The 14,293-nt window shown below is 35.4% G+C and overlaps 2 protein-coding genes across 2 annotated transcripts; both read left to right on the top strand.

Moving 5' to 3' along the window:
- Positions 1-833: 833 nt before the first annotated feature.
- LOC308513072 (olfactory receptor 6C1) lies at positions 834-1,775 on the top strand (the record flags this gene model as incomplete). The annotated part of the gene is made up of 1 exon (XM_081082870.1): positions 834-1,775. The coding sequence occupies one exon, from the start codon at positions 834-836 to the stop codon at positions 1,773-1,775; it is 942 nt and encodes a 313-aa protein (XP_080938996.1).
- Positions 1,776-6,367: 4,592 nt separating this feature from the next.
- On the top strand, positions 6,368-7,303 carry LOC308513087 (olfactory receptor 6C3; the record flags this gene model as incomplete). The annotated part of the gene is made up of 1 exon (XM_081082884.1): positions 6,368-7,303. One exon carries the CDS (start codon positions 6,368-6,370, stop codon positions 7,301-7,303), a length of 936 nt encoding a protein of 311 aa, XP_080939010.1.
- Positions 7,304-14,293: the final 6,990 nt, after the last annotated feature.

The raw sequence follows: 14,293 nt of genomic DNA, 5'->3' as shown, positions 1-14,293 counted from the left end.
CTTTATTGGAGTTACTAAGTATTCCTGGAGATCACTTATCTCGCTCTTTAACTGAAAGAAAGTTTTTAATAATAACAATAATATTATTATGATGATTTTAAATATAAAAGGAAATAGGTTGCATGGGAATAAAGGTCATACAAATGACACATAGGTATGCTGATACATAATAAAATAAGTCAGATGTAATCAGCCTCAGATCTAAGTGTTTTCTACTTAAATCACTTTCTACCTCTTTCTCCCCTCTATCCCTAGCATCTCAGGTTGCTGGTGGCAATGGCATTAGTGTTTCTGACTACCAGTGAAGTGCAGGAGTAGTTTATAAAGCCGAGTGTTAACAAAATTGATAAATGGCTAAGGACAAAAGTCACTTTTTACTTAAGAATGCAGTATCTTTCTCATTTTTTTTTAGGATTCTCAATGTGATTAAACTTTTACACAGAATGGGAAACATGTAGGGACTGGAGTAATAGCACAAAGCTGGTTCTCATTGGGAAGAAACTTTGTGAACACGTCTCTGAAACTTCACAGGGTGTATTTGGAGTCAGAAAAGTCTGGGAACAAATCCCAGACCATCCACTTCAAGATTTGTGATATTGAATTTTTTAAAACCGCTTTAACCAAAGAGCTTTCACCAGTAAAAGAAATTGCCATTACCAGTTTGCTTTAAATTGCTCCTGAAGTGAAACATCATACTATTTCAGCCAAATTCTGGTTCCACACTTGGATATTTGTTAATCCACGATTGATGGGTTGTTCCTTGTGCTTTCTCCTATAGATCTGGCAGGAGAAAAACAAACAAACAAACAAACAAGCAAACAAGCAACTGAAGAATGAGAAACCATACAGAAGTAAGAGAGTTTATTCTCCTGGGACTGTCAGATGACCCAGCGCTTCAGGTGGTGATCTTTGTCTTTCTGCTCATCACCTACATTTTGAGCATCACTGGGAACCTGACCATTATAGCCCTTACCCTGCTGGACTCCCACCTCCAGACCCCCATGTATTTCTTCCTCAGGAATTTCTCCTTATTAGAGATCTCATTCACAACTGTCAGTATTCCTAAGTTTCTGGCCACTATTATCTCAGGAGATAAAGCCATTTCCTTTAATGATTGCATCACTCAGTTATTTTTTTTCATTCTCTTGGGAGTCACTGAGTTTTACCTTCTGGCTGCCATGTCCTATGACCGTTATGTTGCCATCTGCAAGCCCCTGCACTACACGACCATCATGAGTCGAAGAAGCTGTACGCTCCTTGTCTTCTGTTCGTGGCTCGTTTCATTCTTAATCATCTTCCCTGCACTCATGTTGCTCTTAAACCTCGATTACTGCAGGTCAAATGTGATTGATCATTTTACCTGTGATTATTTTCCCCTGCTGCAACTTTCTTGTTCAGATACAAAATTCCTAGAGAGAATGGGGTTTGCCTGTGCTGTGTTTACTCTCATGTTCACTCTGGCATTGATATTTCTGTCCTACGGATATATCATCAGAACAATTTTAAGAATTCCCTCAACTAGCCAGAGGACAAAGGCCTTTTCTACGTGTTCATCTCACATGGTTGTCATCTCTATCTCTTATGGCAGCTGCATTTTTATGTATATCAAACCTTCAGCAAAGGAGAGGGTGTCTTTGAGCAAGGGAGTTGCTGTGCTAAACACCTCAGTAGCTCCCATGCTGAACCCCTTTATTTACAGCTTAAGGAATCAGCAAGTCAAACAAGCCTTCATGGACATGGCAAGGAAGACTATTCTTCACAAGCAAATGAAATAATGTGGTGTAATGAATTTGAGAACATTGCAGGAAATTTTAAAAATATCAACATGAAATTTCAATAGCTTCTGCAAATCCCAATAAACTCACTGTCATCCTTTCATATCCTCTTTGTTTTTTCTAACAATTCTGTTTTATATATTTCCCATTTAATTTAAACTATTTTTCTTATGTCATTCTGACTCTCATCCTTCTGAACACTATCACAACTTTCTTAAAATTTATTTATTTTCAAAAATTTTTCTTTATTTTTATTGTTGACACTGTTGCAGATGTCGCCATTCCCCCCCCCCTCCCCCAATACCTCTACCCAGTCCCTCCTTTCCTCTGGCCATCACCACACTGCTGTCTGTGTCCATGGGTTGTGCATATATGTTCTTTGGCAAATCCCTTCACTTTCTTTCATCCAGTAATTTTTTTTTTTTAATTTATGGATAGTTGGTATACAATCTTACATTATTTCTATTCGTTTCAGGTATACAATATTACAACTTATTAAATAATAATTATTTTTAAAGTAAAATTATATTTTGAGTTTTGTGTAGGAAAAAAATAATCACCAGGAATGACAGAGATACTTTTAAAATAGTTATATGATATTTTATTTACTACACATAGAATATATAATTTTATTTTTTATTTATATTTGACAGATATTCTCTTAACTATATTACAGTTTTCTAGAAAAAAAATGTAAATACCTTATAATTTATTGAAAATGTAAACGTTTTCATTTAAAAACTGAGAAACAGTACTTTCCCTCCCACTTTAATAGAGTATGGCCATATAAATTATCTATCAAAAATAGCAGCCATCATGTAGAATAAGTTTATTCTAATTCCATAGAAGGTAAATTCCACTTTTTTGAAGTTTTGGATTTGCTTTAAACTGGGTATGCATATAAATTATTTTATATCTAAACAAAATTATTTAAGTTTTATAGAAAGTTAAAAAACAAAGTAAGATATCACCACATGCAAAAAATGAATTTTAGGAAGGTCATGGAGAAAAGCGAATCCTCGTAAACATTTGGGGTGGGAATGTAAATTAAAATAGCCATTATGGAAAACAGTATGAAGGTTCCTCAAAAATTAAAACTATGGTATGATCCAGTTGTCTTACTTTTTTGGGTATATAATTCCAGTATCCAATGGAATTATATCTCAAAATGGTATCTGTACCCTCAGTTTTATTGCAGCATTATTCATAAAGGACAAGATATAGAAATGCCTATGTCCATCAACTAATAAATGGACTAAAATGGTTTATATATATGATAAAATATAATTCAGACTTAAAAATAAGTAAATTCTGTCATATGCTACAACACGATGAAACTGAAAGGCATTATAGCAAATGAAAGACCCAGAAAAATACTGCACGATCTCACTTATATGTGGAATCTTAAAAACTTGAACTCAGAGAGTAGAATGATAATTGATAACGGAGAGATGTTAGTCAAGGGGAAGAGAGGATCAATTATGTGAGATGCTTAAGTTCTGGAGAGCTAATGTACTACATAGTATCTATAGTTACTAATAATTGTACTTGAAATTTGCTAAAGGTATTCAGACTGAAACACACTATAATCAAATTGTCAGAAACAAAATAAACAAACAAAAAGGCAGCAGGAAAAGAGGAAGAACAAATATGAGGTTAATTGACTCCATAAAAGAAGCCAAAGGCATGAGTCCACAGGAGCTGAGTGGGGCTACTGAGGACAGGGCATGCATCGTAGATATTATTCATTCATAAGGTTACTCAGAGTCTGAGCTAACTTAATGGCACATAACACACATGCACTGTCATAGATTTGAGTTATATTTTTCTTCTATTTTCTACACACTCTCTTCTAGTTCCTCTCTTCCAATAGTAATTCCCAAGCAGACATGTTCAGCCATGATTTAGTTCTACATTGATGGCTGTATTATTATTTGGTTATATAAATTCACTATTGTATTTCTTACATTAAATGCATGTTTAGTTATTTTTAAAATATATAACATTAAATTATACAATATGTATTATTAATTTATATAATTATATAGAAATGTGTAGCTTATTATTAACTGCTTAAATGTAATATAATTTTTATAATAAAAATATTTTGTAAACATGAAGAACAATAAAAATGATTATTCAACTTAAAATAAAATATTCATTGTGTTTTACCAAATAAATAATATTAATTAAAAAACAATCAATAATTCACTAAACAGAATTTCAATTAAACAAAAAGAGTATTTTGTAATATGTCTCATTAAAATGTTAAAAATATGATAAATAAATGTAAAGACCAAGATGAGAAAAGTGATGGACAAAATTGACACTGCAATTAATTATTGCTGTTTATAATGAAGGTTAAGTTAGTTAGCCTATGTAATCACATTAAAAATTGTGACAAAATAATTGTGAGCACAATATGTGTATTATAATAGTTATTATTTAACTTAGAATTATAAAATAATATTGTTTCTTGCTGCCTCAACACTAAAAAAAGCCAAAGGATAAATAAATAAAAGGGTGTATATATAGAAGACTTTTATATTTCAAGATTATTAAATATAGTTATAATTTTGTAAGCAAGTGGAGTTCACAACTATTTATTACTCATGAAATAGCAAGCAATTGTGATTAATGGAAGTAATTATTTTGTGAAAGTCAACATTTTAGGTCCTCTGTGGGATACAAAGATGAACGTGGGCTAACCATTCACTAAGAGAAGAGTTAGGCTATTAATAAATCCAAGGAGAACTTCCAGAAATCCCTCATGGTCTATAATGTAGCCAAGATGTGGCCTGGACTTTGTCTTGATTCCAAGAGATCAATGCATAACTTTCTTCTGAGGTCAAGAAAGTGGACTTGAAATATTTGAACTGCAGTGCCACTAGAAGCCAGATCCTGGTTTAAGAATCTATACTCATAATACCCAATGTTGTCATATCTCTCTCAATTCTCCTTTTTATAATGTATTATTTTTCTTTTTTTGTTAATCCTCACTTGAGGATATTTTTTCCATTGCTTTTCAGAGAAAGTGGAAGGGAGGGAGGGTGAGTTGAGAGAGACACGCCAACTGGTTGTCTCCTGAATGCATTCCAACCAGGGGCAGGGAGCGAACCCACCACCTAGGTTCGTGCTCTTTACTGGGAATCAAACCTGCAACTCTTTGGTGCTCAGGCCGTCACTCTAACCACTGAGAAGCACTAACCAGGGCTCTCTGTTCTCTTTTTAAATGTTGCTTTCTTAAGCTTCTAGATCAACATTATTGAAGAGGACTGTTGTGTATTTCCACATCTTAAGGTTTCTGACTTTCCGTTTCTACTTGCTGAGCTATTTCCTTTGAGCCATCATAAAATGGAGAAAAAGATAAAATAAAATTTGTTTAGAAATTTGCTAGTGCCTGGCAGAGAAGTGGTGGCTTTACATTCTATCCTTCATGGCAGAAATTTGACTATCTAAAATATGAAGGAGGTAACTGTCACAATTTTAGCAAAACTAATTTACAGCATGGTCTATCCAGCTAGCTGAGAATTAACTGAATAGGTTAGGATGAGTGGGGGAGTGATTTTGTATTTAGTTCTAAAATACCCTTATGGATCAGAGGTCTCATGTAAAAGACAAATGTGGGGCCAAATTACAAAAGTATAAAACATTTTTTGCATAAACTTTAATAGCTCAGAAAAATGATGTTCAAAGGGCAAATTCACTGGGCTACAATCTGACTGACAGAGCTCCTAAGATCTGAGGCAAGTAGTATTTTTCCAATATGTGCTGCCATGCAAAATGAAAAATAAATACTGCATATTCCTTTAAGCTCAAAAATACAAATATTCCCTATGTACATTTCTATAAAGTCATAGGAGATGTCAAAGATTAATGATTTTTATGGAATTATGAGAAAAACTAATAAGTGAATATGTTCACTATTTGTTAAAAACAATAATTAGGTTACCTATTCTATCTTAAAGAAAATATACATATGATTACATAATATGTTCAGGATGTTCTCATATTATCTTGATAATTACACTCTAAATATTAATGTTAAAGATAAAAATGAATAGTGTAATAAAATAATAATTTAAAATAAAAATTATTTTCTAAGAAAATTATTAATTAATTTCTTATAGAAAATGTAACGGGTTGTTCTTTTAGTTTTCAAAATTTCACTTTTACATTCGCTAGAATTAAGATCATTCTTTTCTGTTTTTAGGTGACAGTGTCCTCTAATAAATACATGACAGGAAAAAAGGAACATGCATATTTCATACGATTGGTGCAAGAAAAATGTAAGATTTGCAAAAAGTATTAATTTTATTTACCATGTCTCAATGATGTGATTTATTGTATGAATCATTCCTAACTTCTGCTAGATTTAAAATAAGAGAACTAGTACATAAAGCAGAACTCATAAATGTGTATTAAGACAATGCAAACCAGACAGCCAAAATAAAATCAGCACAGATTATAAAAATGTTTTAGAATTTAGTGATGATGATATTGATCACAATGAATCATATCTCTCATCTCCTCTCTTTAATACTTTTTTCACCTAAATATCTTTCAAGGGATATAAAGAGAGAGACAGAGAAATGAACCACACAGCGGTCACAGAGTTTGTCCTCTTGGGTCTTTCTGATAATTTTGATCTTCAGATTGTGATTTTTCTTCTTTTATTTGTCACATATGTACTAAGTGTCTCTGGAAACCTGATTATCATCACCCTCACCTTGGTGAACTCCCATCTACAGACGCCTATGTATTTCTTCCTCCGGAACTTCTCTTTCTTAGAAATCTCATTTACAACTGTATGTATCCCTAGATTTCTGGGGGCAATTATCACCAGGGATAAGACTATTTCCTATAATAACTGTGCAACCCAACTATTTTTCTTTATTTTCATGGGGGTGACTGAATTTTACCTTCTAACCGCCATGTCCTATGACCGCTATGTGGCCATCTGCAAGCCCCTTCATTATACAATCATCATGAACAGGAAGCTCTGCACCCTGCTTGTGCTGTGTGCGTGGCTGGGAGGGTTTCTGACCATTTTCCCTCCCCTTATGCTTCTCCTCCAGCTGGATTACTGTGCTTCTAATATCATTGATCACTTTGTATGTGACTATTTCCCCCTTTTACAACTATCTTGCTCAGATACATGGCTCCTAGAAGCAATTGGTTTTTACTTTGCTTTGGTTACTTTGCTATTCACTTTGGGTTTGGTGATTTTATCATATGTGTACATTATCAGGACTATTTTGAAAATCCCATCTGCCAGTCAGAGGAAAAAGGCTTTCTCCACTTGTTCCTCTCATATGATTGTCATTTCCATTTCTTATGGAAGCTGTATATTCATGTATGCTAATCCCTCTGCAAAAGAAAAGGCATCATTGATCAAAGGAGTAGCTATTCTCAATACCTCTGTTGCTCCCATGCTCAACCCCTTCATTTACAGCCTGAGAAACCAGCAAGTAAAACAAGCCTTCAAAGACATGGTCCATAAAGTAGTATTTTCTACAAATAAATGATCTTTTATTTTGTCAGAAATAAAGGGCACTCTCAAAGAGCAATTACGTGAAATCTTGAAATTCCTAAACATCTATGTAAGTGTGCATTTTTTCCAATGTCTCTTTACATGTCATTTTACAGTTAATATTTTCCCATTTCTTCCACTTCCATATTGTTTCTCCAATACATTTTTAATTGACTTTTAAAAAAATATACTTAAGTTTATTCCTTCTACTGAATGTTCTGGAAATGAAATGTATTTCTTTGAGATATACTAGTATTCTAGAGTGTAATGTAAAAAAAATAGGTCTAATTCTGTTAATATCAGTCCCTAAAAGATGCATATAATATCACATTGTATATTCAAAGTAGAGTTTCCAAATTAGTGTGTAACTTCTTGTGTATTATTAAGAGACTGATAATTTTAACATTTAATGGACCTAAATGTTCTGATACTATTGTACATTAAATGCGGTCCGAAGAGGTAATATGTATTTGTGCATTGCACTTTAAATGCAGTGCTTTATACTTTCTGAAAATTACTTCATATTTTCAAGATAAGTAGAAATCACAATGTTAAGTATTATTTATAGAATTTCTATATGTCTCGCATTTTAGAGAATATTTTCATTAAAAACATTCAGAATAGAAGCAAAAAAAAACGAATAAAACACATGCTGTTGTCCTGAACTCTCTCAGCAGCTTTATGACAGTTATTTGGAATTATTTGTTAGGTGTTCATTTTCCTCCATTTTTTAGGGTCCATTTAATGGAGATTTGTTTTGTTTCTTTGATTGGGACATTTACCTACACATTTGAAAAAGTAACCACCTCTCCCAGTCTTTTTAAACAGGATTCGTACACGGGAAAACCATCACTATTCAGTCCACCTAGAGATTGTGGGGGCCTCTCTGACTTGTGTTTGGAGATTCTTAATTAGAAGATTTTGCCCATTTAAAGAAAAAAGGTAATACTCCTAATCTCTTGCTCTCTGTGTTTCAGTCTGCTGTAGCTCAGCTCCGTGAAGCAGTGGCAGGCCGCCCAGCTCAGTGTGTTCTCAGCAGCGCTCAGGCATCCTGAGTATGTCAGGTCCCATGAGGGCTCCAAGACAGGCTAAGGGACACCAGTCCTAGAACAGCCACTGAAAAGCCCAAACATTGGACTCACGTTCCACTTCCTAGGGGAGGGGCCACAAGCTGTATTGGCTTCAATCTGCTGCTATAAATAGGTCCTATGAAGCATAAAATTTTCTAAAAATCCTTTTATAGTGTCATAAAACGTATTTTCTTTACCCTAAATCTTTCTAAATTAGTTGAATCTCTTTATGGACTAGACGCAGGGGTGGGCAAACTTTTTGACTCGAGGGCCACAATGGGTTCTTAAACTGGACCGGAAGGCCGGAACAAAAGCATGGATGGAGTGTTTGTGTGAACTAACATAAATTCAAAGTAAACATCATTACATAAAAGGGTACGGTCTTTTTTTTTTTTTTTTTTTTTAGTTTTATTCTTTTCAAGCGGGCCGTAGTTTGCCCACGGCTGGACTAGAGGAAGGTCAGAGATTTGTAAATGTTCCTTGTACATTTGGAATTTATAAGTAATGATAGTTGAGTGCAGTGTTCTATATAAGTCAACTAAGTTAAATTTATTACCCATATGATTTAATTTGTATTTTTACTGTTTTTATCATTACTGAGTTATTGAAATCTTCTTATGCAGCTATGGAGTGGTTTCTCCTTGTAGTTATGTCAATTTTTGATTTTAAAAAATATTAACACTGTTTTTGTGCAGACACAAATTTAAAACTGTTATATACTTTCAGTGACCATAACCTATCTTATCATTATGAAAAAAACACCAGTTTCTCTCCTTCTGAAGTGCACTTTTATCAGTAACATCTACATTGACTATTGATATAACTATACTAGCTTTTAAAAAATAATGTATTCATCACTTATATTTTATTTTTTCAATCACTCACTTTTGACTGGATATTAGCATATTATACTGAACACCTGCGACTAAGTATATACTTGTATTTATTGGTTACCTTGTTATGAGGTACTCCTAATAAGGCCATATATGTGGATAGAGGAAGAGAATAAAAATCAGGAGAAATTCATTTTAAAGGAGTCTGAATCATCTGTTCATTAGCCTTCTGTACCTGCTCAAATCTAACCTCTTAAGGACTATCTCCCTTTGATGATAGGTTGCTGCTATGATAGAATGACCAGCGTTATAACTCAGAGGGTCTAATAACATCCAGTTCATTATAGAAAGCTCAAATCTAATAATCAATTGATCATGTCCTATGGTTTGACTACTAGGTCCCTATAGTAAGCCAAAAAGTGCTATTCAAAAGAAGAGTGCATATCTGTAATACGTTGCTCCTTAGTGATGGATGAATCTGCTATGAATCTTCCAACAGTGGCAAAGCACAAGTGCCATGCAGCATCCCTGTTAGTCACTGACACTTCAAGTAACATTAGAATTTCTTGATCATTTGGGTCAAGTGGAAGAACACTAACACTAAAATCAATACTAAATGTTATATGGAAAATCAAGCATGCAGTAATAATTAAGTCACCTTGGAAAACAAGCAATATGAGAGGGCTAACGATAGAGATATTAAAGTATAATATAAAGCTTCTATAACCAAACTATGCACTCAGGCATGAAGAGTGAGAAATTAATGTAGTAAAAATATAAGTGGTGCATTTTAAGTATACCTATTTGAATAGTTTTAACTTTTAAAATATCCTTATTGTTTCACATATTCCACAGACAAAATTAAATGAGCAAGAATGGGAAAAACCTCTATGTAAGTGAACATAATCCTATATAATAAAGAGCTAGTATGGAAATGGTCTTCACACCCTCACGCTGTCACACAGTAAAGGCTCAGACACTCAACACTGGGAGAGAGGAATGGGGACCATTCAGGCACAAATGAGCTCACGAGAGAGGAATGGAGACCAGCTGCGGCCCAGGAGAGAGACAAGCTGCCCACTCCATGGTCCCGGGCGCCAGTGGCTGGGGCTGTGGCCCAGGAGAGGGACAAGACGCCCACTCCATGGTCCTGGGTGCCAGTGGCTGGGGCTGTGGCCCAGGAGAGGGACAAGCTGCCCACTCCATGGTCCTGGGCACCAGTGGCTGGGGCTGTGGCCCAGGAGAGGGACAAGCTGCCCACTCCATGGTCCTGGGCGCCAGTGGCTGGGGCTGTGGCCCAGGAGAGGGACAAGCTGCCCGCCCTGCGGTCCTGGGTGCCAGTGGCTGCGCCTGCGCCTGCGGCATGAGAGAGGGACAAGCTGCCCTCCTTGCGGTCCCGGTGCTGCTGCTGTGGCCCCGGCAGAGCCGCCTGCCCATGGTCCCCTGCTGCGGCGGCCAGAGGAGGGAATCCTGGGTCTCAGCTACAGGGCGAGTCAGAGGTGGTTAGGGGAATCAGACCAACAGGGGAGCAGTTAGCGGCCATCAGGCTGATAGCGGAGCAGTTAGGAGTGATCAGCAGGCAGGCAGGCAGAGGTGGTAAAGTCCGATCAGGCAGGCAGGCAGGCGAGCAGTTAGGAGCCAGTGATCCCGGATTGTAAGAGGCAGTTAGACATCTTCAAGGGGTCCCACATTGGAGAGGGTGCAGGCCAGGCTGGGGGACTCCCGCTTCTGTGCAAGATTTTCATGCACCAGGACTCTGGTTACAAAATAAATCAATAACTATGGGAAGAATAAAGAATTGATACAAGTAATTGTTCAAGATAGTATTTTGATAATTGATCATCAGTAGTACAGATACTGCAAAAAGTTTTTTGAACTACATTTAGTAGATTTTTAAAAATAATAATGGGAGTGTAATCATTACCATTAAAAATATTCTGTGTGTGGGTGTGTGTTGTAGAATTGAGTAATTGACAAGTAAATAGATTGTTGGAGTCAGATTTCTCAGTGCTGAGGAAAAGAGATACAAATGTGGTATAAGAGAAGAAAAATTACATGTTAATGTACTGGGATATGAAATGTCAATTTAAGACTATTTTTATAAATGCATTTTTCTCTGTTGCATGGGAATTCCAAAGAATAACAATAACGCAACAGCAAAGAGCCCACCAAGCATTCAGATTTTGGGCTGTAGGTACAATTTTGGGGCTAAAACATAACCTCTGAGAACTAGAGAAATGGCCGATAGACATGTAAAAAGATGTTCAACATCACTAATCAGCAGGGGAATGCAATCAAAACCACAGTGAAATATCACCTCACACAGTCAGAGTGGCTATCATCAAAAACTCAACAAAGAACATGTTGGCTGGATGAAAGAAGGTGAAGGGATTAACCAAAGAACATGTGGGCATAACTCATAGACACACACAATAGTATGGTTGATCGCCAGAGGAAAAGAAGGGGAGGCTGGGTGAAGGTGGATAAAGAACAGGGAGAATTGTGGACATACATAAAAGTGACAATAAAAATTTTTAAAAAGCACATGTAGGTGAGGATGTAGAGAAAAGAGAGTCCTTGTGCATTGTGGTGGGATTGACAGTTGGTGCTGCCAGTATGGAAAAGAGTATGGAGATTTCTCAAAACACTAAAAATAGATCTTTCATATGACCCAGCAATCCCACATCTGGGTGTTTAGCCAAAGGAAAAAAAACACTAATTTGAAAAGATATATTCACCCCTATGTTCACTGAAGCATTATTTACAATAGCCAAGATATGTAAGCAATCTAGATATCCACTAATAGATGAATGAATAAAGAACATGCTGGATATTACTCAGCATGGAAAAGAATGAAATCTTGCCATTTGTAACAACATGTATGGACCTAGGGATATTATGCTAAGTGAAATACCTCAGACAGAGAAAGGCAAATACTATATGGTTTTACTTATATGTGGAATCTAAAAAACAAAACAAATGAACCAACAAAACAAAATAAAAACGCACTCATAGAAACAGAGACCAAAGAGAATGGTTACCAGATGGGTGGGGTGGGGGATGGCAAAAAAGGTGAGGGGGAATATGGTCAATAATATTGTGATAAGTTTGAATGGTTTTCAGAGAAGTCTTAAAATATTTGGATCCTTTACCCATTCTGATTTAATAAATTTTGTTTTTGGATTTTGAACATGTTATGGCAAAATATTATGTATAATTTAATTTATTCCTCCAATTTCTGTGAAGAGTGAAACCTAGCAGTTGAACTTTGTATGTCTTTTTAAATCTTTCCAGAGGACATGCTTAGAAAGAGGAAGGGATGGAGAGAGAGAGAAAGAGAGAGAGAGAGGAGAGTCTCTGAGAGAGAGAGAGAGAGAGAGAGAGAGAGAGAGAGAGAGAGAGAGAGAAACATAGATCAATTGCCTTAAAAGAGTGCCCTGACTGGGAATCAAAATCACAACCTTTCATTGCAAGGACATTCCACCCAACTGAGCTACTCCTGCCAGGCTGAACTATGTATTTCATTGTTTTAAAACCTAGTGAATTATGAACGAGGAGTTCACAGTTCAATTTCTGGTCAGAGCACATGCCCAGGTTGCAGTCAGGGCATGCATGAGGCAGCCAATCAGTGATTCTCTCTCATCAATGATGATTCTATCTCTCCCTCCCTCTCCCTTTCTCTCTTAAATCAAGAAAAATATACTTAAAAAATAAAACCTAGTCACTGATCAACCTGATAATTACTTGCACATAACTGGATACAATATTTAAAAGCAGATGTCCTACTAGCTTGTGGACAGATTATGAGTATAAGTCAGTCTAAAGCTAGAAAGCTATTAGAAACTGGTAATAAAACATGAAATATAAATTAAGAAATTGAGAGAGTGATCAAGGAAGAGAGACAAGCAACTTAACATCTAGGAGACTGAGAAAAGATATTATGGAAAAGAAACATATCTAATAGAATTTTTCAAATGATATGCAGTGCTTTGTGAGATAGAAATTCACTTGCCTTTTCCCCAAGAAAATCAATAAAGGCTGCATTACTCACAAATATGAATGTGGTGAAGGTAAGATACATAACCAACTTCTACCTGTGTCTGACTCAATATAAAAAATAATAATACCTATCTCAAAGCTTATTTATTGTCTGTTTGGTAGGGAGATGAGATAATTTAAGTGGATAATCAAGGCCTGGTAATCAATAAAATCTTACAAAAATATTTCTACATATATTATTGTTAAAAAGTTTAAGATACAGAATATAAATAGCTTTAGTATTTGCATAAATATAAAGGCAAATGAAAAGAATTTCCATAAGTAGAATATTAGCTTCACTATTTCTACTGAAATATGTTTAATAATTTTAATGACTATTTTAATGTGTATCAATAATAAATTCAACACATGTTGATGTGTATGCATTGTCCTATGTTGTACCTAGCACTTTATTCATCCTTTCCTTTCTTTTTCCTTCTGTCCCAATTTCATAAATTCTCATCTTTCACTCCTGGCATTAAATGCACACATGGTTTATGTTCCTATTTATAACTATGAAGAAATAAGGCTAAATATCTAAATGTAAACTTCATATTATACATGTGTATATATAGTATATAAATATCATATTCTAGTTATAAAATTTATATCTCTCATTGCAGAAAGTGTGAAAATAAACAAGTTAAACATATCCAATGTCTGGTTTCCAAATATGTTTTTCTTGGTTTATTAATATTTTCACAATGAAAAGATGTCATTATCACAAATATAGGCAAAGGAATTTAATGTTAGAATTTCATGAAAGATTTTGTTGTTTTTTTAAAATATTTTAATGATTTCAGAGAGGAAGGGAGATGGAGAGAGAGATAGAAACATCAATGATGAGAGAGAATCATTGATCAGCTGCCTGGCTGCCTCCTGCACGCCCCATTCTGGAGGTTGAGCCTGCGACCCAAGCATGAGCCCTGGCCCGGAATGGAACCATGATCTCTTGGTTCATAGGGTGACACTCAACCACTAAGCCATGACACTGGGCTGAACTGGTTCTTGTCTTTTGAATGTGATAGAACTACTGCTACCTGC

This window comes from Myotis nattereri, assembly GCF_964212035.1.
Source record: "Myotis nattereri genome assembly, chromosome: 2".
NCBI lineage: Eukaryota > Metazoa > Chordata > Mammalia > Chiroptera > Vespertilionidae > Myotis > Myotis nattereri.
Note: the sequence above shows the minus strand (reverse complement) of the source record. Positions and strands in the feature narration are given on the sequence as shown.